This window comes from Grosmannia clavigera, assembly GCF_000143105.1.
Source record: "Grosmannia clavigera kw1407 unplaced genomic scaffold GCSC_161, whole genome shotgun sequence".
NCBI classification, from domain to species: Eukaryota; Fungi; Ascomycota; class Sordariomycetes; order Ophiostomatales; family Ophiostomataceae; genus Leptographium; species Leptographium clavigerum.
Genome location: NW_014040778.1, coordinates 429,225 through 452,758, shown reverse-complemented (window position 1 = coordinate 452,758; position 23,534 = coordinate 429,225). Strand labels below are relative to the sequence as shown.

At 52.9% G+C, this 23,534-nt stretch overlaps 9 protein-coding genes across 9 annotated transcripts; 4 read left to right on the top strand and 5 right to left on the bottom strand.

Annotated features, from left to right (window-relative positions):
• Positions 1-157: 157 nt before the first annotated feature.
• CMQ_8165 (uncharacterized protein) lies at positions 158-1,548 on the top strand (the record flags this gene model as incomplete). Its single annotated transcript, XM_014315706.1, has 5 exons — positions 158-355; positions 429-465; positions 525-1,034; positions 1,092-1,154; positions 1,211-1,548. The coding sequence occupies 5 exons, from the start codon at positions 158-160 to the stop codon at positions 1,546-1,548; spliced, it is 1,146 nt and encodes a 381-aa protein (XP_014171181.1).
• An 882-nt stretch (positions 1,549-2,430) lies between these two features.
• On the top strand, positions 2,431-4,608 carry CMQ_8176 (c6 zinc finger domain containing protein; the record flags this gene model as incomplete). Its single annotated transcript, XM_014315717.1, has 4 exons — positions 2,431-3,226; positions 3,289-3,517; positions 3,580-4,422; positions 4,488-4,608. 4 exons carry the CDS (start codon positions 2,431-2,433, stop codon positions 4,606-4,608), a joined length of 1,989 nt encoding a protein of 662 aa, XP_014171192.1.
• Positions 4,609-4,703: 95 nt separating this feature from the next.
• Positions 4,704-6,333, bottom strand: CMQ_8261 (carboxy-lyase-like protein; the record flags this gene model as incomplete). Its single annotated transcript, XM_014315802.1, has 3 exons — positions 4,704-5,243; positions 5,304-5,355; positions 5,477-6,333. 3 exons carry the CDS (start codon positions 6,331-6,333, stop codon positions 4,704-4,706), a joined length of 1,449 nt encoding a protein of 482 aa, XP_014171277.1.
• A 917-nt stretch (positions 6,334-7,250) lies between these two features.
• On the top strand, positions 7,251-7,592 carry CMQ_8242 (uncharacterized protein; the record flags this gene model as incomplete). The annotated part of the gene is made up of 1 exon (XM_014315783.1): positions 7,251-7,592. The coding sequence occupies one exon, from the start codon at positions 7,251-7,253 to the stop codon at positions 7,590-7,592; it is 342 nt and encodes a 113-aa protein (XP_014171258.1).
• Positions 7,593-8,133: 541 nt separating this feature from the next.
• Positions 8,134-10,706, bottom strand: CMQ_8173 (uncharacterized protein; the record flags this gene model as incomplete). The annotated part of the gene is made up of 3 exons (XM_014315714.1): positions 8,134-9,214; positions 9,286-9,551; positions 10,170-10,706. 3 exons carry the CDS (start codon positions 10,704-10,706, stop codon positions 8,134-8,136), a joined length of 1,884 nt encoding a protein of 627 aa, XP_014171189.1.
• A 967-nt stretch (positions 10,707-11,673) lies between these two features.
• On the bottom strand, positions 11,674-13,647 carry CMQ_8207 (allantoate permease; the record flags this gene model as incomplete). The annotated part of the gene is made up of 6 exons (XM_014315748.1): positions 11,674-11,707; positions 11,893-12,079; positions 12,138-12,321; positions 12,385-13,214; positions 13,276-13,357; positions 13,411-13,647. The coding sequence occupies 6 exons, from the start codon at positions 13,645-13,647 to the stop codon at positions 11,674-11,676; spliced, it is 1,554 nt and encodes a 517-aa protein (XP_014171223.1).
• Positions 13,648-15,314: 1,667 nt separating this feature from the next.
• On the top strand, positions 15,315-19,680 carry CMQ_8044 (major facilitator superfamily transporter multidrug resistance; the record flags this gene model as incomplete). The annotated part of the gene is made up of 4 exons (XM_014315585.1): positions 15,315-15,539; positions 15,621-16,803; positions 16,866-17,098; positions 18,937-19,680. 4 exons carry the CDS (start codon positions 15,315-15,317, stop codon positions 19,678-19,680), a joined length of 2,385 nt encoding a protein of 794 aa, XP_014171060.1.
• A 932-nt stretch (positions 19,681-20,612) lies between these two features.
• On the bottom strand, positions 20,613-21,468 carry CMQ_8257 (uncharacterized protein; the record flags this gene model as incomplete). The annotated part of the gene is made up of 2 exons (XM_014315798.1): positions 20,613-20,981; positions 21,064-21,468. The coding sequence occupies 2 exons, from the start codon at positions 21,466-21,468 to the stop codon at positions 20,613-20,615; spliced, it is 774 nt and encodes a 257-aa protein (XP_014171273.1).
• Positions 21,469-21,567: 99 nt separating this feature from the next.
• On the bottom strand, positions 21,568-23,442 carry CMQ_8244 (uncharacterized protein; the record flags this gene model as incomplete). The annotated part of the gene is made up of 1 exon (XM_014315785.1): positions 21,568-23,442. One exon carries the CDS (start codon positions 23,440-23,442, stop codon positions 21,568-21,570), a length of 1,875 nt encoding a protein of 624 aa, XP_014171260.1.
• Between the last annotated feature and the right edge of the window lie 92 nt (positions 23,443-23,534).

Genomic DNA, 23,534 nt, shown 5'->3' with positions numbered 1-23,534 from the left:
TCGGGCGTGGGTACTTGTACTGCCGATGGCCAATGCTGCCGGATGGGTACGTCTCCCTCTGTCTCTCTCTCTCTCTCTGTCGGACAACAAGCCGTCTTTTCTTCGTCCTCTTTCGCTCCTCGCTCCGTGCGGCCATCTTTTTCTGCCTCTGTGAACGATGGCCTATCTGCCCGCCTTGCGGCTGGCGGCGCGGGATGCCATTGACGACGGCGTCTCCAATCCGCGCGGCGAGAGCCTTGCCCGGCTGGCCGTCATCTTCATCTGCATCTCCGGCATCATCGTCGTCGCCCGGCTGTGGACGCGGTATTCGAGCAAGTCCCTTGGCCCCGACGACGCCCTAATTGCGGGGTCCCTGGTGAGACATGAAACGTTGACCACAAAGAAGAATCGAGGGACGGCAGTGCTGACGATGACGCGCAACACGACAGGCACTTGCTATCGTCATGACCGTCACGTATAACAAAGGTAGGACGGCGCAGACAAAAGAAGATTGACACACAGGAGGCTGACCGGACACCCTGTAGAGGCTAAGAACGGCTTCGGCCTCCACAGAGACCAGGTGGACTGGTACCACAAGATGATCGCCTTCAAGTGGTTCTTTGCCGCCCAGATCCTCTACAAGATCGCCACGTGCCTGACAAAGATGTCCATCTGCGCCCTGTACCTGCGCATCTTCCCCAGCCGCCGCTTCCACTACGCCGTCTACACCGTCATGGCCGTCACCATCACGTACACCATCATTGCCGTCTTTCTCACCATCTTTGCCTGTCACCCCATCTCCAAGTCGTGGAACAAGAAGCTGGAAGGCACCTGCATGAGCTCGCGGTCCATCTGGTACTCCACCTCCATCATGATCATCCTGACCGACTTCTTCATCATCGTCCTGCCGCTCCACCACATCCGCAGTCTCAAGCTGCCCCTGGTCAAGAAGATACTGCTGACCGCCCTCTTCGGCCTCGGCGTCTTTTGCATTCTCTGCACCATCATCCGCATGGTCACCGTGTCACCTCGGACGACTGCCGCCGATCAGATCTGTAAGTCGATCGGCCGAACCTCGTCCTGGTCTCCTCCTTGCTGACCGTCCACCACAGACTACCAGGCCACCTCGAACAGCTGGACGTTCGTTGAGGTCAATGTCGGCATTATCTGTGCCTGTCCGTATATCCTTTTCTGCCGGGAGTTGCGTCTTGTGTCCTGACTCCAGCTCTAGGCCTCCCGATTCTTCGGCTTCCTCTTTCCAAGTCGCTGAGGCAGATACTCGGCCTCTCCGTCAAGGGATCAACCAATCGGTCAAAACCGACAGACGCCTACGTTCTGCACAGCGTCGGCAACGACGTCCGTTCCGGCCTGGCCTCGTCCAAGACCAACAACGAGAACGACAGCGTCAGGGAGCTGATTTTCGACAAGCATGGCATCAATGTCACTCGCGACTTCAGCACCAAGATCACGTCCGACGTGGACGGCCAGGACCTACAGGTTCCATCGCATAAGAACTCAACTGACAAGGCCTGGTCGGTCGAGCCGGACGGCCCCAGCCACAAGCATTGAGGCCAGTGATTGTGTAGGAGTTTACTGTTTTTCTCAAAATATGAATCACTCTCCAATTCTCCTCTTCTTGGCATTATTCTGCCTGCTTGAATGCACATTCGGCAACATTTGATACGAACCAAGAGACACATGTGTTCGCAGTGTTAAGTGCAGGATCAAGTGAGTCAAGCTGTATATTTCGTCGGATTCAACACTCTGCCGAGGCGCATAGTTGGCCGGAGCAGATGCTGACAAAGTAGGCATCATTCGCTTGGATTGCGGTTGGACCGCGTCACGAGCCGTGCAGCAGAACAATCCGAGGTCCGAAAGGCTGCCAGGTCAGCTAACAACTCGCACGTCCAAGCTCAAGACGCAGCCTTCCTCTAGAAGGACAGCGATGGCTACCAAGTCGAACAGCCAATACACAACGCGTGACCGCAGCAGCTCGCCCGACTCGGAGCGCCGATCAATGTGCGAGAAATTGAGACCGACGAACACGACATAGCTATTGCTGCAATCCTTGAAGGGGTAGCAATGGAAAAAGTGGCGATAGTAATGAAGAAATGAAAAGTGGAAACCACGCGATACTTCAATTCTTGTTCTTACGTACCTACTTCATACCTTCGTTAAGCATTCACGACTCTTTGGATGCCCTCTTTACAGTGCAGTACAATACACAATTTCTGTTTGAAAATGATTGCGGCTCTTGTACGACGGGAACAGGCTTCGTTTTTATATGCACTTATCCAGCTACGGAGCTCTGTACTCCGAACTCCGTACTTCGTACTGTATACGGCGATATCCAGGTCACGTGCCGCTAACGGCTTCTTATACTTTCCCCATAGCCGCCCAGAACCCGTTTCCGTGCCGACAGCCACCAATGCACCAAATACGCATACAACAATGGACAACCGAGAGAGAGATGCTCGGAACTACACACCGCGCTCGCGAGATGCGAGCTCGCTCAACGATGTTACCAACAGCTCGGTTCTTCGCCACGCCCTACGCGAGCGCCGGTTTGCTCGCAACCGCAAGGCCTGCTTGCCCTGCCGAGAGCGCAAAGTACGATGCGACGGCTCACTGCCATGCCTGACCTGCAGCAAGCGCCAGCACCCGGATCTCTGCCAGTTCTACCAGCCCCGGCCATATCCAGTCCAGCCAGATGACGGCGCAAGAAAGACTCCGGAAGCAGCACCCCAGAAATGGTCCTTATCGGCCTCTCCCAGGACCGGAACCAGTCCCTCGATTCTGGGCGACAGCTCCATTCTGGCCGTGACGAGACAGAGCGATGCACCATCACACCCCGAGCCCGACCGCCAGTCCGCGTTCGAAGACGGCATTCTCCCGCTCCTGGGGATTCGTGGAAGCAGCTGCCTGTCCACGTCGAAGCACCGCCAGGACGATTTGTTCGTCGGGGGCGTGAACAACAGAGAGGCCGTTTTACTGTTTGAGACATACCGCCACAGCATTCACCCGTTCCGGGCCATTGTCTATGATCTGACAGAGGTGGAAGAGTTGATGTGCTCGCTTCTGGACCCCTGTATTGAGCCACAAGGCCGAGGGACCCCCGACATTCCAGACGCTATTGCTTCGCGGCACACCATGCAACTCCGCGCTCTGCTTCACGCCATACTGGCCTATGGAGCCCAGTTCTCAGACTTCCCTGTCGACAGACGGATCCAGTTGACCCAGAAGCATCGTATGCATCCCATTTTCTATCTGTCGACTGTGCCTAGCATGTTTTCTCACAGAACGATGCAGTGACATATACTCTCAACATCTTACGCAGCGTGCAATACCTCTCCAATCCCAGCAAAGAGACTCTGCAGACGCTCATGGTGCTGGGATGTGTGCTCCAGAATGACATGCAGCCGCAGGCTGCTTGGATGCTCGGCGGTACCACCATTCGGCTTGCCATCTTCCTCGGTATAGACAAGCGATCCAACCAGTACACATCGGGCATATCCCCCGAGGAAGCAAAGTTCTTGCGGTACGTGCCTCCTGATCGTGACTGTTGTGCATCATGTTATGGAAGCTAATCAGAACGCGCAGGCTAGCAATCACATGGCAGGATTCCCTTCTTTCGTTGGCTTTTGATCGCCCGCCAGCAACGTACGAGATGGACCATGAGGACGACTTGACTCCGCTGGACATGGCCAATATAGGGACCCTGAACTATCGCAAGTGCATAAACTGGCTCAGCCATCTGACCCTGCGGCATTCTTCCGCTCTTCGATCAGGTTCTTCCATGTCTAGCAAGCAGTATATGGAGCTGTTTGAGCAAGTCGACGCTATGGACAAGTTTCTCATGCCGTATCTACAGGACCGCCAGATGTGCTCTTGCTTGAAAGAGGTGCAGGAGTACTACGGACTTCAGTTGCACAGGAACTTCCTTCTGTCCACTCTCTGTCGACCGCTGCTGTCTAGCAGGGTGCGTTCGTGCATGTCCGAGGACGATGCCAACGCCATTCTGCAGCGGTTCTACGTATCGCTCAGACATGGCGCACGTTCCTTTTTACATCTCCGCTCCATCACATGTCAGGCGAAACGATCCTGGGCCTTTGTTCACAACGGTCTGACCTCTGTTCTTCTCCTCAGCTTCATGAAAGAGACCCGAAATCTGGAGGAAACGAAGCAAATGCAATCCGAGCTGCTGGAGAGTCTCATGGAAGAAGACGACTGTGTTGTCAGCGGCCGGGAATCCGGACCTCTGACGCAATTGTCCACGACACACCAGAAAGCCGTTCTAGCCATCCAAGCACTAGCGAAATTGACGAAAGAAGAAACCACGACGACAACAGAGGACCTGACAGCCCCTCCTTTCACATCACATGGACCAAATGCGGATGACGCGCCGGCCCTGCCGGTGCTGCCGGAGGAAGACATTCAAGCCGGGTTTGTTTTACAGTCTCCAGTTTTAGGTACAGAACCGATGCTGACACTCGATCCCACCTATCTAGGACTCTGGACATGGATGAGCTTCTGCGCAACATTGATTATAACTGCTACTCCCCTCTGGAGGCCCTTGATTTTATCTTGTCCGACCAAAGCATGTCTGGACAGGATGCTTTTTTACTCTAAGACGACAATGAACATGAATTGTCTGCTATATATGCTTTCTGTATCTTCTGTCGGTTTATGAAATGCTGACTCAGCATAGCGCGAACAGGATGGAACTACTTTGAGCAGCCGAACCCTAGTGCCTCCCAGCGGCTGTTCACCCTCTCTTGAATCTCTATAGGGAACGAGTGCGCAAAGTCGGCCGTCTCCCAGTCCGGCCCATTTTTGTATTCGGACGGAAGAAGACAGTCGGAAACAGCTTTGCCACCTCTCCAGGCAGGCCCGTTCCCGTGCAGCATGTACGGAATCAAGGCGAATCCGAGAACATCTTCAAAGTAGTACTCGTCCATGCCTGGACGACACCGCGTGGTATAGGCCCAGATGACGTCTTTAAAGTTGTAGACATCAATGTCATCACCGACAAGCAGAAGACGGTGAATTGTTGCTCCCGCTTTGTTCCGGAACACCAAATCACCCACCTTGCGGGCGAACGTTTCTGCATCTGTCTTTAGGGCCCGGAGCTTTTCACCGTCGATCTGAATAGCAACCCAGGTTGCCTGGGACTCAAAGGGAGCAAAGACCTCCTTGACGGGGAAGTCATTGGACTTAAGGAGGAAGCCGATCTCAACGGCCGCAAGCGGACCAATCATCGTGTGCTATTTCGTGTTAGCTGTATCGCCTAATTACTCTTTTCTTTAAACAGAAATTTTACGTACGGTTTCATCGGTTAGTCGTCCGCAGCTCGAGACAGGCATAATGGCATCCTTTCTGTATGTAACAACGTCGACGGTAAATTTCGGCCCAGAATGTTTATCTCCCGGAAACACATAACTTTCGAATGTTAGCACACTTTAAGAGGACCATAGCAGCTTACTAGCATCTCACATACCCATGCATCTCACCAAAGGGCCCTTCTGGCACCATTTCTGTAACGGAGCAGGTCCCCTCAAAGACGATTTCCGAGTTGGCCGGCACGTAGAGCCCGTTGGACTCGCACTTGACAACCTCCAGAGAGGCACCGACTAAGGATCCAACGTACTCGGCTTCCGATACGCCGTCAGGGAGCGGCATGCTGGCAGCCATAATCGCTGCGGGAGGGACGCCGAAAGCAAGAGCCCATGGCATATCCTGGCCCTTGGCCTTCCACATCTCCCGAATCTGGGCAATGTGCTGCGGCAGAGCAACGAGCCCGGCAAGGCTGTTCTTGTCGTTGACCATGGCGCGAGCAATCGACCAGTTAGTCCACGTGCCATCTGGCGACTGCACGATATGCATTCCATACGTCTGCACGTATTTTCCGCCGTCTCCCTTATGGAGCTGTGGGGACGGGAGGGCGTTGAGGTCGATTTGATCCCCGGTCAACTTGTATTCCTTGCACGGTCCTGTCTCGACGACTGTGGGTGGGATTGGAGGCCGAGACTTGGCCGCAGTCAAGGCGCCAAGTATGTCCTTCATCGATGCCGTGGGCGGAAGGTTGAGATGACGGGCCACGCGGCCGTACCGCGTTGCGGGATCTGAACGAAGGGAGTTTGGGCCGCCGAGAATGCGCCAGAGGCCGTTTTCATTCTGTCCTTTGACATTGTTGAAGAGCGGTGCCTTCTCGTCACTTTCGACTACTCGTCTGATAATGGCACTGACTTCCAGGAAGGGATCGCATTCCTCGTTGATTTCTACAATGTCACCGTCTGCCTTGAGAGCGTCGACAAAGGTGCGGAAATCCATGGAAGGGAGAGCGTTAGGAGACATTGTGCAGATGTATGAAAGGGATGTGGAATTCAAAGTTGCTAGAAAGTAGATGTGGTATGTTGTACTAACCGATGTTCAGAAGTCACTGCAGTTGTGACCTTATATATCCTGCCTTGCCGTAAACTTGGAAGGTATTTTGTAAGAGAGTGCCGAGAACGGCCGATGTCCATAGGCTATTATACGGTTGTCCAGTCTGCAGCCTTGACAGCTCGGAAGCGGTCAAGTACCGCTAGCGCTGCCGAAGCCGTCCGAAGCAGTCCGAACTCGGGCTTAATGTGGGTTGTTCGAAGCTCAAGCGATCACGTGTCGTTCAAAGCGCTGCAGAAGCTGGAATGGAGTTCCGTAAAGGACGCAATTGCCGTATTAGGAACTCATGATATATGCTAAAGGCGCGACGTCGACGGTGGGCCAGCATTCGGGGACTGCTACTAGCAGCCATACTAACAGCCACGGTATTTTTTTCGAGTGTCTCTAATCACTTCGCCGCTCTATTTACTTTACGTCGCGTCTTGGGCATTTTTACTTGTGTGAAAAGGAGCACGAGGACATGGTTCACATTGGAGGCCAATAGCAATAGTGCACAAGTTCTTACACAATCACACACTGGAAAGGGTGAGCTGTGGTCCCAAGCAAGCAGTTCGCCTTGAACTAGTGGGAAAGAGTGTGTGACTCATTTTTGCATGAGGGGAGAAAAGCATCTTACCAATCAATGAGAGGCTGCCACGTAGGATTGCTATCAGCTTCTGACGTAAGATATGTTTAACCTGTGGGTGACATCCATAGCAAATTTCTGTTCGCAAGTTCTTATTTCTTCCGAACCTAAAAACGTTCTGAAGAGGCCATCTCCCGCGATATCAATAACAGGCAAAGGCTTTGATAATATACTTTCGTGTGCAATAGACAGACGGCGGCAAAAGATGACCAACGGTACGTGGTCCATGGCGAGCGCACAGTTCTCAGCGCAATGGACCGAGCCTAGCGACATATTCTCGGTGTTGCTCATCGTCGGCGGTGACGTCGTCTTGGGGGCGCTGATGGCAGTCGTGGGCGCCAACCGGCGAGTGTCGTGTGAACCCGAGATGTCACTTAAGGCGTTCAACCTATCACCGGGCTACCAGCGCCAGAACCAGTCGTGGCTGCTGGCGCGCCTGTTTGAGACGTACGACTTCTGGAAGGAGACCGCATTTCGGCAGCGGCTGGGAAAGAAGCCATTATTGGGTCAGTGTCATGGCCAGCGCCAAGTCTTGCCCGGCAAATGAGGAGGCCGGCCTTAGAGAAAGATCAAGAAAGGGAAAAGAGGCAGAAGAGGCAGGAGCAGAAGCTCGCTGCAGGAGCTGTCGTATCTTGCTAAAGATGGACTACCGAACCAGGCCAAGCTGAAACTATTGAACCGGGTCGCCATAGCGTAAGAGTTCCAAAAAAACATTGCAGGGAAACTTCTTCTGAGTAAGCCGAAGCTTCCGTCTATTTTTCAATATTTAGCGATTTTTCACATCAATCACCGGACGGAAGCGTGTGTGCCAAGATTAAGCAACTGGCTAATAAACGGCCATATTTTTTAGCCTTGCTGTCACAATATTAAAGAGCTGGGCAGAGTACTTGCCAGTTGCGTTTCGCGGGAGCGTTCGTTTCAACTGGTTGGACCTCAGCTGGTATCTCGATGAAAGGCTCGACTTACTTCTTCTGCTTTGTGAGATTTCGGGAGCGTCAACACATTGTTACAGTCATATGCCCTACCCCAGTACTACTTTTCACCCTGAACAATCCACTTCCCTTCTTTTCCTTCATTTGTTTCCATTATCAACGAATGCACCAACTTTGATCCCAGCCAAAAGCCTTCCCGGTCACAAAAGACATGTCTTGCGGAATCGCTTCTGCCGGCGGCAAGCTCACACGCACACGACAGACGTAATCTACAGAGATCCTCCACGGCACCAAATGAGCCGAAATCTGGTTACCAGGCCGGCCGCTACCCTTTGTCCAGTCTTTCTTATTAAGCTTGCTCTCCTCTCTTGTTCCGTTTCCGTCAGCGACGATGAGTCCCAAGACCCCAATGGCGGGAAGGTAGTCCGGATGGAGGAACCCCGGCAAGATGGCGGCGTATTGCTCTTTTTTTTTCGAACAGTCTCCGATATTCGGCATTTTCCCGTCGGCATCCGGGAGCAGCTCTAAGGTGTACGCACACGAAAACCACACCGTTTTCTGTGCCCACGACCACTGTTGCAGAGGCACGGGGACGGGCGTCTCTGGCCGAAAATATATAGGAGAACGGCCGGCCTGGCACAACGTGGCCGTCTCGGGGAGGCCGCTGATATCAAAGCCCGCCAGCTGAACGGGCAGGCCACCGCCGAGGGGGATGATAGACACCGGTGGCAGGTCAAGGAAGGAATTCTCGCGCAAGGTGATGATATCGGGAGTTTGCTGCAAGAAGAAGCTCGGGGCCCAGCGATGGCCTTCTTCGGGGAGGCGCGGGTGCTCGTGGAAGATGATGCGGGGGTCGAATAAGCCGACGAGGTCGTAGAAACGGGCCATGCGCTTGACACGGTCTGATGTCTCCAACAGCTTGCCAGGGTTCAGTCCTAATATTGTGGCCACGCAAAGCGGCTCGTCTGCGGATCGGCTGGTATGTCGGCTTCCCAGATACTTTGCACAGGACCGCATCCGGGCCGGGAGGTCGTCGCCGTCGCCGTCACCCTCACTGCCACTGCCACGGTAAGCTGCCTTTCCTTCATCGTACCGATAAAATGCCTCGAGCTCCCGGGCGCAGAGGCTCCGCAGGGGCGAACACAAAATTTCCGGGAGCCTGGGATCGAAGCGCTGCAGCTCGACGTAGTTCGTGTCGTAAAACGACTCAGCCCCGTCTGCGAGCTGGAAGTAGAGACTCTGCGCCAGCTGGCCCTCTTGCAGGGTCCAAATCGGTGATGCCAGTTCGACAGATGGATGCCTGCGTACCTTTCCACAATGTCGGCTGAGCGAGGAAGACAGAGGAGGTGGGCGTCGAGCACAAGGACCCGATCTGCCCTGCGGCAAATGTTACCCATGTTTTCGATAGCCTTTCTGCGCAGGTCTTTATCCCAGGACGGGACGCAAAGCGTGTCTATCCAGAAGGGCACCATGTCGTTGTCATCATCGTCGTCGTCGCTTTGGTGGATAGTGGCCGGGAGCATGTCGTGGTTTGATGACCGGTGCGGCTCCTTGTAGAGCTTGTTGACTAGCGACTGTATGCGAGTCAATTGGCATGTCGGGAGCACGTTTTCTCGGCTGCCCAGACCATCGGACCAGCTGAGGGAACAACGGATGGTTATTACATAGACACAGCGATACACTCAGATGCTTGCATCACCGAGAAGAAAGGGGGTACTTGGGAAAGAACTCTACTTACACGTGCGAAATTGCCACATATTTGGTCTGAGGACCAGCGACAGAAACAGTCAGAGCTTTGTTATCCCATCTCACTAAGGGGGTATTCTTGACCAAGGGAGTCTCCGTGGAAACGATGCGAGAGATGTCTTCGTGCGGCACTTCGTTGGCCGAACAGAGGCAACCGGGAAGCGCATGTGTCTGTTCATATGTCTTTTCGTCGACATTGGCGAGATATGCTTTACAAATAGTCGCCATGCACTCGGAATGGCCGTCACGAGGCCGTGGACATTTGCGTCCTCCAAAATAATACTCGGCGCTGATGGCAGCTCTTGTCGTAGACTCGGGGAAGAAGGGCGTGTCGCTTACGCACCATTCGTTTTCTAGCAACCGCGCCTTCAAGATGGAGCTGTGCCCCCATGTCGGCATGTCCTGGATGTTTCGGCCATGTATGACAGCGAAGGTGGAGCCAAGACTCCTAGGGCCATAATCGACAGCTCGATGAGGTGCATTTGACTCTTATGGGGCTCAGACATGTCCTGACTCTTCTCGCTGAACAAGGTGAGAAAATAGGATGTGTAGTTGAGCATCTCGCTGATTGTTTGCTCGCGGTCAAACTTTGAGCTGGTCTTCATCGTCGGCGCGGATTCTTCAAACGCAATCCATGCGCCTATGAGAGCCTGCAACCGAGTGGTGCGAACAAAGATCTTCCCAGTCTTGGAACAGTTTTCGAGAAAGTCGCTGGTTTGGATCGGAATCTGCACCGTCCGGAAAACAGATATGAGGCACCCAAAGTAGAATGCCGTCTGGAGAAATTCAGCAATCTCGTCTGGGCCTCGATTCCCGAAGACCAAGCGCGCCGTCGTTCGGTCAAGCACCCAATTCTTGCGGTGCAAATAGCCCTTAAAATTCTCCAGTTCTGAGCAGTCGCGCAAACAGCCTGCCTCGAACCACTCGGTCCCAAGATATGGAATGTTGATGTGCGAGGCGCCGACGGGAGAAAGGTGTTCCATCTTCGATGGGATATCTGACTGTTCAAGGGAAAGAGAAGGCTCGGCAGCTACAATGTTGGGCACCATCCAGCTATTACCTCAAGACGGTGGGGGACGCTAATATGTTGAACAGACTTCTTACGCCTAAAGTTGCGCACGCTCGGTGATTGTTAAAATCGGGATAAGTCAGATAGCCCTGCCTACCGACGGCCACATGTGTACGCCGAATATAACACGGGAATAAAGCCCCGCCTTAATACGCAAGAAATAAACGACACCGCTTTAGCGGAGACCCCCCTCCCCCTTTCGTCACCACCTACTCCGTATATTAAGCACAAATATGTCTTCGCCAGCGCTGTCTGAAGCCGGCAGCCTGTCCCCTGAAGCGGCATATGAATTGAAAATGCCCCACTTCAGTCAATAAACAAGTGGAACTAGCACGAGGCTATGCCTCTATCCCGAACAGTCAATGCGAGGCAACAGCAGACGGCGTATAATGTATGCTTGCGATAGGTCTGGCCCTGTACCAGACATAAATTAGCTGCGCCTTCGGCAGACGGCTACTAAAAAGACCAGCCGCCTTTACTCTGTAACAGTCGCAGAGACTAAGAAGACGCCTAGGCCTCAAAGCACCTGTCAGATAAGTTTCAGCCCACAACCACCAGCCTAGTTAGTACAAGGCCGTCTGCCTTACCAGTTCACCACGCCTGTACCGACGAAGAAAATGCTACTGTAACTAGTCTAGTAAATTGAGGCGTGGCACCATAAGAGATCCGGGGTTTGCACAATACTTACCTACGCAACAATATGGCCAAATTCAAAGCTTCTTGAAACTGGGTCAAAAAAACCAGCCGCATTTACCATAGATATGAACTGATCGGTAATCTCAGAACGCTATGATACGTCCGAGACTATACTTCCTTTGGTAACGTGCCTGATAAAAATCATCACTTCGGACAATGCTCGAAAAACCCCATACGTGTAATCCTTATGCCGGGGTAGAGTCCTCAGCAAGGTAGAGCCTACGAAAAAAGCACATTGACGAAGGCGAAGCACGATAGAAAGCATGTATATTCGTTCTATACTATCACTTTAAAAGACAAATCTTCTACCATCGTGATTGTCACAAGGAAAAGCACGCTTTCATCATAAGACGTATCTAACACTGTTAGTACAACTCGGTAACTGCCAGAAGGGGCAAACCCACCTGAACCCCTTGTTATCGAGCTCGGTCTGGTCAAGCATGCCCATCTCGACAGCCGTACTGTCGTCGGACACACTTGCAGCATCACGTGCCTTGTTGCTGCGGTACATGTAGATGTACAGCACGATAACCATGACTAGTTTGACTGTGTAGCCCACCAGCATGGCAATGTACGCGCTGTGGTAATGAGCTGATGGCTTAGTCAGCGCCTGCTGGTACAAAGAGGTTTAAAGCTACGGAGTACTTACGAGCCTCACTGGACTTGAAAGTCTGTGGTCCGATGATGTTCCCCACACAGTATCCTGTGAAGAGGACAGCGCCAGTCAGCTGCTTCTTTGTGTATCCAGCAACATTGGAGGACACCATCGTCAGTGAAATGCTGAAGCCGAGGCCCTGGAAGTAGCAAAGCCAAAGGCCAACAAGACGGCCCCACTGAAGAAGGCGGGTTTAGTCAGCAGTGTTTACGTGAGCGGAAATGGACGAAAGCAAACGGACCTTGCTGTCGTTTGGCAGTCCCACCAGCATGGCGGCGCCGATGATGCAGATGGTATTGGCCACGATCATGGTGATGCAGCGCAGGTTGGACCAGCGGGTGCAGACCCAGCCACCGATGATGAGGGCGAGAAACTGGACGGCGCCGCCGGGAATCTGCATGTACTGAGTGCCGAGGGTATCGAAGCCAAAGGTGCCGACGATGATGCTGGTGAAGCTGGTGAGGGCTGAGTTGGGGATCTGGGCGCCGACAGCCATGACGAAGAGGATCCAGGTTTTGGGGTCCTTTGCGCACTGGACGGCCTGGTAGCTGCGGAAATGGTGGTTCTTGACGCCCTGTTTGTTCTGCGAGACCCGGTTGATGGCGATGGCGCGTTCGCGTTCGTTGAGGAAGCGCGCTGTCGACGGCAGGTCCGGCAGAACCAAGAGAGACACGACGCCCCAGGCGACACTCGCGGAGCCGAAGATGAGGAAGACGTACATCCACTTGGGCAGGCCAGTGGAAATGTGGCCGACGGCATAGCCGATCAGGCCGCCAAACATGGTGGCGATGCCGTTGGTGCAGTAGTACGACTCCAGCCGCAGTGGCTGCTCTGTGGCCGTGTACCAGGTCGACATGATCAGCACAAAGGCCGGGTTGACCACGGCCTCGGTGACGCCCAGGAAGAAGCGGTTCACCGACATGCCGGCAAACGAGCTGCAGCCCGGGGTGGTCATCACGATGCCACCCCAGAGAATAGTCACGATGGAGACGACCTTTCCGATTGGCAGCCTCTGCAGCAGGTAGGATCCGGGGAACTGTGCGATCAAGTAGCCAAAGTAGAAGATGCTGCCTGGGACGCGTTAGGGCCTATCCTGCAGATCATCGCCATCGCCAAACACCTTGCAGCTTACCCAGCCAGGAGTAGTCCTGGCCTTTGAGATGTGTCGCCTTCTTCAGGCCGTACACACTAGCAAAGTTCAGCGAGTTTTTGTCCTGTAATTGGCGTTAGTCTGGCTGACCATCACCCTGGACAGGACGAAACGGACAAGGTACTGAAGCAGGTATGTGCCAAAGAGTATCGGCACCACGCGCAGGTCGATCTTGCGCAGAACCCGCCGCTCGTCCTCTGGCGAAACGTCTTCGAGGGCGGCCGACTTGTACGTTTGGTAGACATCGTCGAGGGCTTCCTCCGACGCCAATTTGGGCACGTCAATGCTCAAAATCTCGCCCAAATCATCCGGGCCCAAGACACCTTTCTCTGATGCGCTGCTGATCGCGGCCATGTCTACTGAGAGAATGAGCCAAAAAGAACGGTTACTGCAGAGGGAGAGAGCAAAACAACTTCCACGGAGGGCCGGAATACGTTTTTATACTACACACGGAGTACATATCTGCCGCACGGAAACCCGAGAGTTCGAGATAGACGTACACGTACTCCGTGCATCTTTTTGCATGGATGTTAGTTCTCCACTCAACGCAACTTCAAGATCGCGTTGGCCAATCACAGCGCTTAACACAAATGAAGTCATCGCCGCTACACGAGCACGCAATTCACCACACGGCTGTCTCCGCCCAGCGTTTCCAAATATGCTGCTTTTTGATACGCGATGTGATGCATGAAGTATTCTGTTCAAGTGGAGGGCCGCACATGGCAGCGTAACAGCAAGGAAAATGCCTCGGGATCTCCGGCATCGCTAGCTACAAAATAGGTGCAATAGCTTGGCATAGCAGCCAGTGAAATAGAGTGCAGAACTGCATGTCTCGTGAGATGGGTATGACGGAAGATGCCTCTTCTGGTGACTCCATGTAGTATTCAGTTGTAATAGGAAAGGGGGGCCATACTACAACGGCGTATCGTTAATCTAGCACAGAGCCGCAATGTCTGACAAGGATTAATTTAGCACAGGAACAAGTACTTGACCACTGGAATCAGAATTGAGGCCGTAATAGTTTGTGTCTAATCCGGTCAGAGGCCGTATTCCTCGCTCTGGCTGAGTCAGCAGATCTGCACTTTCTCGGCAGCGAATTTGACGCGCTTTCATATACACATAAATAGATCATAGGAATATGTCTGTTCTGGCACGGCGTATGCAAACAATGTAAACATTACCTGCCAGGTAGTAGAGTTTACCTTCCCCGTAAGATCGGCTCCCCTTGGTCCGTGATCTAGGATGGCTTGCGTGCACATTGCGCCACGATATGCGAGCGGTTAAACTGTATTCATGGATTTCGAAAAATATCCTGTATCAACCGGACCAAGGCATCTATGGACGGAAAGCAATTGCCTAGACTTATATCCTGCGACATCGAGCTTAAGCAATATTCCACCTCCTTAAATCCGAAGCATGATCTGGGACGTTCCACGGCGACCCGCCGTATCCCCGGTAGCATTCAAACAGATTTCGGAAGCAATAGCGGCGATCCCGTAGCGTGGATGTTGGAGCGAGCAACGCATCAGCAGCCATGCTTTACCAATTCGGGATGTAGTCAAGAAAGGAAGCGACTGCCAAATATCCGCTTCTCAGTCAAGCTTCGGACCGTCTCGGTGGCGTGCGGTATCGCAATTCCGAGTTTACGACGGCGATGATTCGGGGCCATGATTTCTTTTTCAAGTGTACAGATAAGAAATGGGGAAAAAGGCAGATGCGTTGCCGGAGGTATACCACGACAACGAACCATCTTGAGGACAACTAATAACATTCTGAGTACGACCTGTCGTACTCTACGACACCGCCTCGCCCCATTTCTTCATTTATATACTGTTATCGACCCGTTGAGGGGGGGTGGGGTCGGACTAGTGTAACTCGTGTGCGTACACTAGGCCCGGTTATCTGAGAAAGAAATCGTTGGACCTGCACAGCTATAGAAATTTTGTTTTTCTGCAACTCAGAACTCAGAACGAGTTCCAAGTTCCCGTTTCGTGTCCAGGGAGTGCAAGCCGATGTTCAAAATGTCGTCCTCGGTGACTTCGCCGGACGAAACAACCTCTCTTCTAAGAAGTGCAAACCCCGAGTCTGAGCCGACATCCGCGCCGATCGCGGCCACATCGAATGATCTGGAACATGGAGGACTGCTAGCCAGTCAACACGCCGCCACGGCTCCTGGCCATGGCCACGGAGTTCACAAGCGGCGACAGCCCAACATCTTGGTCATCTTTCCGGCCATTTCTATCGGCGTGAGCGCTCTCTCTCTGTCCTCCTGCTGGAAGACTGCTGTGAAGGCACAACCTCGCTGACCTAGGCCTTGATTGCAACAGACCTTTCTATCCGCCGCAGACGGGACCATTGCGCTGGTCAGCTATGCTACCATCTCCAGTGAGCTGGACGCCCTGAACCTGGCCTCCTGGATCATCACCGCATACTCGCTCTCGCTTGCCTCCACACAGCCGCTCTACGGAAAGCTGTGCGACATCTTTGGCCGCAAGCAGTGTCTGCTGTTCTCGTATGTCCTCTTCGCCATCGGCTGTCTTGGCTGTGGCTTGGCCCAGACCATGGAGCAGATCATTGCCGCGCGTGTCGTCCAGGCCATCGGTGGCGGTGGCATGGGCACGGTGGTCTCCATCCTGCTCACCGGCCTGGTCCCCCCCGAAGACCGGGGCATCTGGCAGGGTGTGCTCAACGTGGTCTACTCTCTGGGCGCTGGCCTCGGTGCCCCGCTCGGCGGCCTGCTGGCCGGCTCTGTGGGCTGGCGGTGGTCGTTCTACGGCCAGGTGCCCATCTGTGTGTTGGCCATTTCGGTTGTCAGCTGCTTCCTCGATGGAGACATCGGCCAGGACAAGGAGACCCGCCTGGAGCAGGAGCAGCAGGAACAGGAGCAGCTGCAGCAGCAACGTCGGGCAGTCGGACGTGAGTCGCTGTTGTCGAAGCTCGGCCGGGTCGACTTTCTGGGCTCCAGTAGCCTCGTCGTCGCAATCGCAGCCTTTATGCTGGGGCTCGACCGTGGCGGCAACGTGTCCTGGACCGCCGTCGAGACGTACGTCTCCTTTTGCGTCTCGGCCGTTGCAACTGTCTGGTTCGTCTACGTCGAGGGTCGTATCGCCCGCGAGCCGATTGTGCCCATGTCTGTCGTCCGCAACCCCGAGCTTCTGCCCATCTATCTGTCGTCGTTCCTGTGCTTCTTCGCCCTGGCTGCCCTCGAGTTCATCCTGCCGCTATACTACCAAGTCAAAAAGGAGCTGACGCCACAAGAGGCGTCTCTCTACATGATCCCGGCCATCATCGCCGGTGTTTTTAGCGCCATGGCCGTCGGCTTCTGGATGCGGCACACCGGCCAGTTTTACTGGGCCCAGATGCTGGCCTTTGTCGTGCAGGTCGCTGGCACCCTGATCGCCTTCCTCTTTTCCGGCACTGTTTCTGAGTCTGTTCCTGGCTTGATAGTCGCCCACATAATGAACGAGCTCGGCATCGGAAACTCGGTCGTCTCTGCGCTCATCGCCGTCAGTAAGTGCAACGTCTCCATGATTAGACCCCAGTTAGTTCCACGCTAACCACACGATACCCAGTTACCAATGCGTCTACCAATAGCGTGGCCGTCGTCACCGCGTCCTACTACGCCTGCCGAAGTCTGGGCTATGTGCTCGGCGTTGCTGTCGTCTCGACTGTCGTGCAGCAGTACCTGCGGGATGTCCTGCGTATCGAACTCCAGCACTTTGATGTGGATGTGGATGCTATCGTTGAGGACGTGACGAAGAGCCTGGATTCTCTGCAATTTCTAAGCCCCGAGATCGCCGACATTGTAAGAGACTGCTACGGTAAGGGTATAAACAGGGGGTTCCTCCTAATTTTCGCCGCAGCTGTTGTTGGTGCTTTCTGCGGTCTATGGATACGCGGAGGAAAGTCCCGTCGGCGATGAAAAATGCAGGGAATAAAAAGATGACCTACGTCTTTCTTTAGACTGTCTGAGTCTTTTGGTTGATGTCGGATGCCAAATGTGCCAAAAGCGGCGGAACTGAGGATCTCACGAACCGTATTTTCTCTCTTATATCTATTGCTTCTGATCTGTAAATCTATAAATGTATTTAGCGAGTCTGTCACGTATTTTGTGTTGTTCTTTGGGGCATTGCCATGCTTATGTTGTGTCATTTCTTGGATCTGATAATCTGCAGCTCGTCGAGTGCTAAATTGGTGGTGATCTTACCATTTGTCAGGATCGGGAAGTATAGGCAGTCAACGTGACAGATAGGCCAATATTATAGACATCCAAGGATTATTATTTTTATTGGTGGCGCTGGTTCTGATCATCTGTGAAAGCAAAAGTGCTTGTGAAGAAGTTCATTATTTTCAAGGAGATACTGAGAGACTTAGGCTAAGCGCGCATGTGTCAATCCGACGAGCCCTTTAGTACCGAAACGTTTTCAGGAACCGCCGCAGGTTGCGTTTTAGACACTAACCCAAGGATGTTGGACATTGCGACTAAAAGTTGACCAGAACCATAGAGCGCACAGAACGTGACACGGTGACTAAGCCCCCGCAAACGAGCTCATATTTCTACTCGTACGGAAAGAGCAAGACTCATTCAAATCAAAAAGTCTTCATATCGGAGACCAGGACAAAGCATCTTGTGCGCCTAGTGTAATGATCGCAGCTGCCCTCTACAGCCCCATCTCGCGCACCAGCTGCCTAAGCCAAAGGTGATTGCCAGGCCAACACTCCGGCTTTTCTGACCTCCATTTGTTCTTTCTTTGTCCAAACATCATCTCGACCCCCCTTCTCCCCCACAAACACAAATCTCGAAACAAAAGAAGCCATCATGGCCACTCCAACACAGATCGAGCCATCATCGGAGTACCTAAAGTTCTTGCGCGGCTTTGTGTATCCCGAGGACGAGCTGCAGAAAGGAGGATTCACAGTCGCCCCACTGACTGAAGATGCTTTGTTGGCAAAGCGGCGTTGCATGCGATGCGGAATACGTCGTATGCATATCTCTGCTTTACTTGACATTCCAACAAAACAAAGTTATAGACTGACTAAAATTTACAGCGAAAACACGCTTTCGAGACAAGAGACCGCGGAACGTAGAGGATGCCACGAGCCAAGACATGAAAAATGATGAATCAGCACCAACCACCACAGCCACGACAGGACTGCGTTCCTTGAGCCTGACAGAAAAGACGCATCATAAGCGCGGACCCAGAAGCAAGCAGGAGGTTTATAAACCCAGCGAGACGAAAGAACATCGCTTTCCATGTATTTATCACGCCGGAAAGCTTAAGTTTGTTGTTAGTGTGCCTAAAAACATCCATCAAAGAAATGGGAAGACTGAGAGAGGGATAACAACTAACATCAAACTCTGAGCCCCAGTCCGGTTTTCAGATGTGGACTTGCTGCCACCAGTCCAGAACGGCTAAGCCTTGCGCTATGGCTGAAAAGCACGAGATAAATGACATCCCCCTTACTGATCTAGCTGAACGCTGGCAGTGCCATCCGACACCAAAGGTGCCTGTGCAGACTCGGCCTGCGAGTATGGGACTCCCATCAGTTTCAGAAGTAGGTTCATTTTCTTTTGGAAGCATCCATCATGATAGTAGTGGCAGCCACCGACAGAGAAAAAGAGCTGCTACGACCCTGGACCAGACGCCCAAACGCCTTGCCGTCGCCATCGACTGCGAAATGGGCACTTCCTCCGACAACGACAGCGAACTAATTCGCATCACTCTAATCGATTATTTCACGGGTGACGTCCTGATAGACAGCCTAGTCTGGCCGAGTGTGCCCATGCTACACTACAACACTCGCTACTCGGGTGTGACGCGAAAGCAATTATACGACGCCCAGAGCATGCGGCAGTGCATCGAGGGCGTGGCTGCGGCACGTTCGCGTGTATGGCAATTTGTCGGACCAGAGACAGTGGTCGTGGGCCATGGGACTCAGAACGACCTGGCGACGCTCCGGTGGGTGCACAACAAGGTCGTGGACAGCTTCCTTATCGAAAACAAGCTTCGGGAAGCATACAAGAGGGCGAAAGAGGAAGAAGAAGCCAGGAAGAGGGAAGAGGAGGAGGCGAGAAAGAGAGAATTGGGGATCGTGGAGGAGGAAAGCAAGGATGGAAGTGGGAAAGAGGAGGGCCGACAGAACAAAGACGGCAATATTGCAGACAAGAAAAAGGAGAAGAGTCGCAAGCGTGGAGCAGGTGGCCTGTCACTCCAGGCACTGGTGTACACCCGGTTGGGACGAGTGATTCAGACTGGCAACAAAGGGCATGACAGCCTCGAGGATGCCGTCTCGGCGCGGGACCTCGTTGATTGGCACATTCGACAGGCCATGAATGGTGTTGAGGTGAAGTGGGAAGCGCTAACAGATGGCCCTGACGCCAAATGAAGACGGAAATCTGGACGGGAGGAACCACGGTATTCTTTGATGACAAGGACAGCGACAATTTGGTGCGAGGGAAGGGTGAGTCCACTTCTGCAAAGAATAAATCATGGACAGACGAAGAGGCTAATAATTTTAAAGTCCTTTTTTTATTAGGCAGATCTCGGACTGGGTGCCTCGAGGACTTGGCTACGAAGACGGCGCGTGGGGGTTGTATGAAGGTATTGAAGACGTCCTTGATTAAAAAAAGTTGTTGGTTGAACTGGCGGAAGAACAGCTATGAAGTAACCTCTTTTCTCGCATTCTGCTCCGTTGTGTTTTTGTTTCCAAACCTTTTGTGCTAGTGCTATTCGGCTACATTTTAGCTATACCTATGAGTGTAAAAGTTCTGTTACCTGTTCTTACGTACTCAATCTTAATTTTCCAACAGCTTCGTTAAGCAGGACAATTCTCTTGGTTGTAACTTGCGAGCAGTGGAAATTCCAAAAGAACTGTCTTCAGATAGACAGAAGTGGACGAAAGCTCTCCGTACTTAGCCAAGGCAATAAGTATTTTTAGGTAGTGCACATTTATTACTTTATCAGCTTAGTCATTCCTGCTTCCCTGAAAGTCCCGCAGAATCCTGTATATGATCTGGCTGCTACAAATGTATCTAATTTACCGATATGAGGTGTATTCGACACTTTGCTGAAATCTCATTGTTGATATTTAGGTCTATATAACAGTAGAATATGAGCAGCTAATGTGGTTCTAAACCGACTACTGTCCCAAGTCCTGCTTGCTCTAAATATAATAAGAGAAACACGGGGATTTGTTCAAAGAACGTATTTAGCTTGTCGTTACTTTTTAAAGCTATTTTTAGCACCGACTACAAAGACAAGTTTGCACACGAAGACCGAGAAAAGGAAAAGTGCCGACTCTCCTTGCTGCCCATATGATCAGCCCCTACCTAGTAGCTGAGTCTGCCTTTCTAGGAATATCAATGTAGGCCAGTCCGACGGCTGGCTGCACTTTTTGTCGCTCAGGGAGCTGGCTAGCTTCTGTATCGGGCCCGATTGCAAGTAAAGCTTTCTAGGCCCTTTTCCGATTTCAGCCATTTCAGTTGCATCATATACAAACCATTTGTGAACTCCATAGGACATGATCAGGCTCCGGGCCATGTCAACTTCCAAAGTGCACCAGGCACGATCATAGTAGCCGTTACTGGTAAGGCTGATCAAAGCGTCGCACTGGACCAGTATCAAAGGCAGCGTGGATATACCACTCTGTCTTGCCTGGGCATTGTCTTGGTCAATGCAAGCATAATCCTAGGATGGATGTACAGATAAGTCAGCAGATAGCGAGTTGTAGAGGTAAAATGTAGGCCTTGTGGCAGTATCTTGGCCTTACCACCCAAACTCCCAGCCGCTGCGGGCTTATACTAGGATTCATCTCAAAGAAACTCTCCAATGCTAAAAGCATCCGGCCGTATTGCGTATGGTTATCGTCGTCTGGGGACAGCATTCCAGGCCTCATCCACCGGTACGAGAAGAAGACGACAAAATCCACGGCAGATTCGGAGTTCTCCTTACTGTGGGACTTGGGAGTGTACTCTGCCGTCAAGTGCATGCTCGATCGTGGGATCTGGTTGGCGGCTCTGAACTTTTGATAGGGAACAAAGCGTAAACTGTCGAATAGCCGGCCACTTTCCCCGTCGTCAGTAAGAGCCATAGCATATGCCTCGCGCAAGTCCTGAATAGACGAGTTTCTATTGTCGATCTTACCGCCATTCCTCTCGTTCTCGCCGCTTGCCATCAGGATGGGTCGGAGCTTCTCTTGGAAGATAACTCGATAACCTTTGCGCAGCCTCGCTTCGATTAACGAAAGCGCAACATACTCTTGCGAACACGATGCCTATAGCCCGCGAAGAACGGTCTGCTTCATATCTGCGTTGTCGTTGAAGGTGGCCCAGTCGAGTGCCGTATATCCGGAAGCATCGGCACGGCAGAGGTCCACGCCTGCATCAACCAGCTCCTGGAGATATCCGTGGTGTTCTTGTGATGGCTCTTTGCAGAGAGCAATGGCGGGTGTGCATGCCTCGTCTGCGGGGGGGTCAAACTGCCGCATGGCCTCATCCGGAAGTGCATAAAGCTGCTGTAGTACACGTCCATAGAAGAACCGTGACAGGGCTACCACGACTGGGTCTCGCACCGACATTGCCAGAGCAAGTCCAAGTGCCCGCAAAGCCGTGTCTGCAGCCATGGCTTCCTGCAGCTGAATCGTGTAGCATAACGAGAGACGTGAGAGGCCAATAGACTCCCACAGTCTGTGACCAAGCTTCTGTGCGATCTGAACGCGGGCCAGTAGCTGCTCAACTGCAGCCTTTATGCGCTCTGGATCTCTGTTCTGCAGGAAGTACTGGTAGTTAACCATGCCCCAGTTCCCGAGGGCACGGCACATTTGCGGCTGGTCCCCCAGCTGCTCTGCCATACGATACTGCTTCGCAAACGACAACTCTGCCTCCTCCAGACGATCCTCATGGCGCAACACCACGCCAATCTCGCCGTGGTATTCCGCTTCTTCCAAACTGGGCCGGTTGTGCCCTCCCAACTCTTTGACCGCTGTCCTAAGCAGCGCTTCTGCCACCTTATAGCGCCCAAACCGGCGGTTCGTCTTACCGAGCTCTCCTGTAGCTATACCATGATAGCGAGACGCATTCGGCATCTCATTGTAGTTGTGAAAAAGTCCACGGGCGTGCTCAAATGCACGCATAGAAAACTCCCAGCGCGAGTCTGCGGCATACCGTTGCCCCTCTGCCATTGCCTTCTCCCATGCGCGAACGACATTCACCATCTGTGCGAGAGAAGCTGCCGTCCGGCCTGCAGGATCACGTGACTGAGTGTATGATTCTTGGTCTTTTGGGCCGAGGGCGCCGACATCTTTGTGGAATCCCCGGCTAGAGTCAAAGACGAACAAGGTGGAGTGAAAGGCAGTCGGGTCGACCACGGTTCGGTGGTATGCGGCAGAGGGGATGTGGTACTGGTATATGCCGTCAGAGGAGTGTTCCTCGGAGGCGCTCTCTCTGACAGAAACCCACTCGTGGGTGTTCACTGCCGTAGACGAAGTCTGGTGTGTTTTGTATTTCCTGCCACGGGCCGCATCTTCCTCTTTGGTTTTCCCGTCGCTCCAGCCGATGGCAAAGCTGGCATGTGTGGCCTCCTCATGATGCTGGACGGGCTCGACCTCAAAGCTATGGTCGGTTGCTTTACCTGCCAAGATCCAGCTCTCAGCAAAGGACTGATGGGCGTGAATGGCAAAATCTTCACTGCCTCTCTGGCCATCCCCGAGCCAGACGTGGAGACGCCAGAGCTCGGCAATGTTTCCGTCTTCGAGAGAGCTGCACAGTGGTATGGCAAGAAAGCCTTGCGCGCTGCGCGAGACGGTGGAAATGGGCGACGCAGGGCTGACAAGCGCGCCGCGGAGGAGGTTCCATATGTCGGCCAGCTCTGTTGTCGTAATTTTTTCTGATTTCCAGATCTTCTGGCGAAAAATAGACAGGGCAAGAACGATACGACAGACTTCCTTCTGTCTCGCATCGAGCGAACACTCTCTGACGGCCTCAAGCCAGTGGTCTAGTGAAATGCTCCCTGGAAGAGAGGTGTTTGGAGTTTCAGCACCGGTCTGACCACCATAACTAGCCACAACGGTCGATTTACTCGAGATCCATTCAGAAAGCTGTTCCCACTGTTCTGCCGAAGACTTTGTCGCCTCAATTACTCCTGGAAGCATATGGTGAAGTGTGGACTGCGCGACAGACAGGGCGCCTATGCCATTCATAGTGTAATTATGATTGTCCATAGCCGTAGATGGCTATTTCAAGG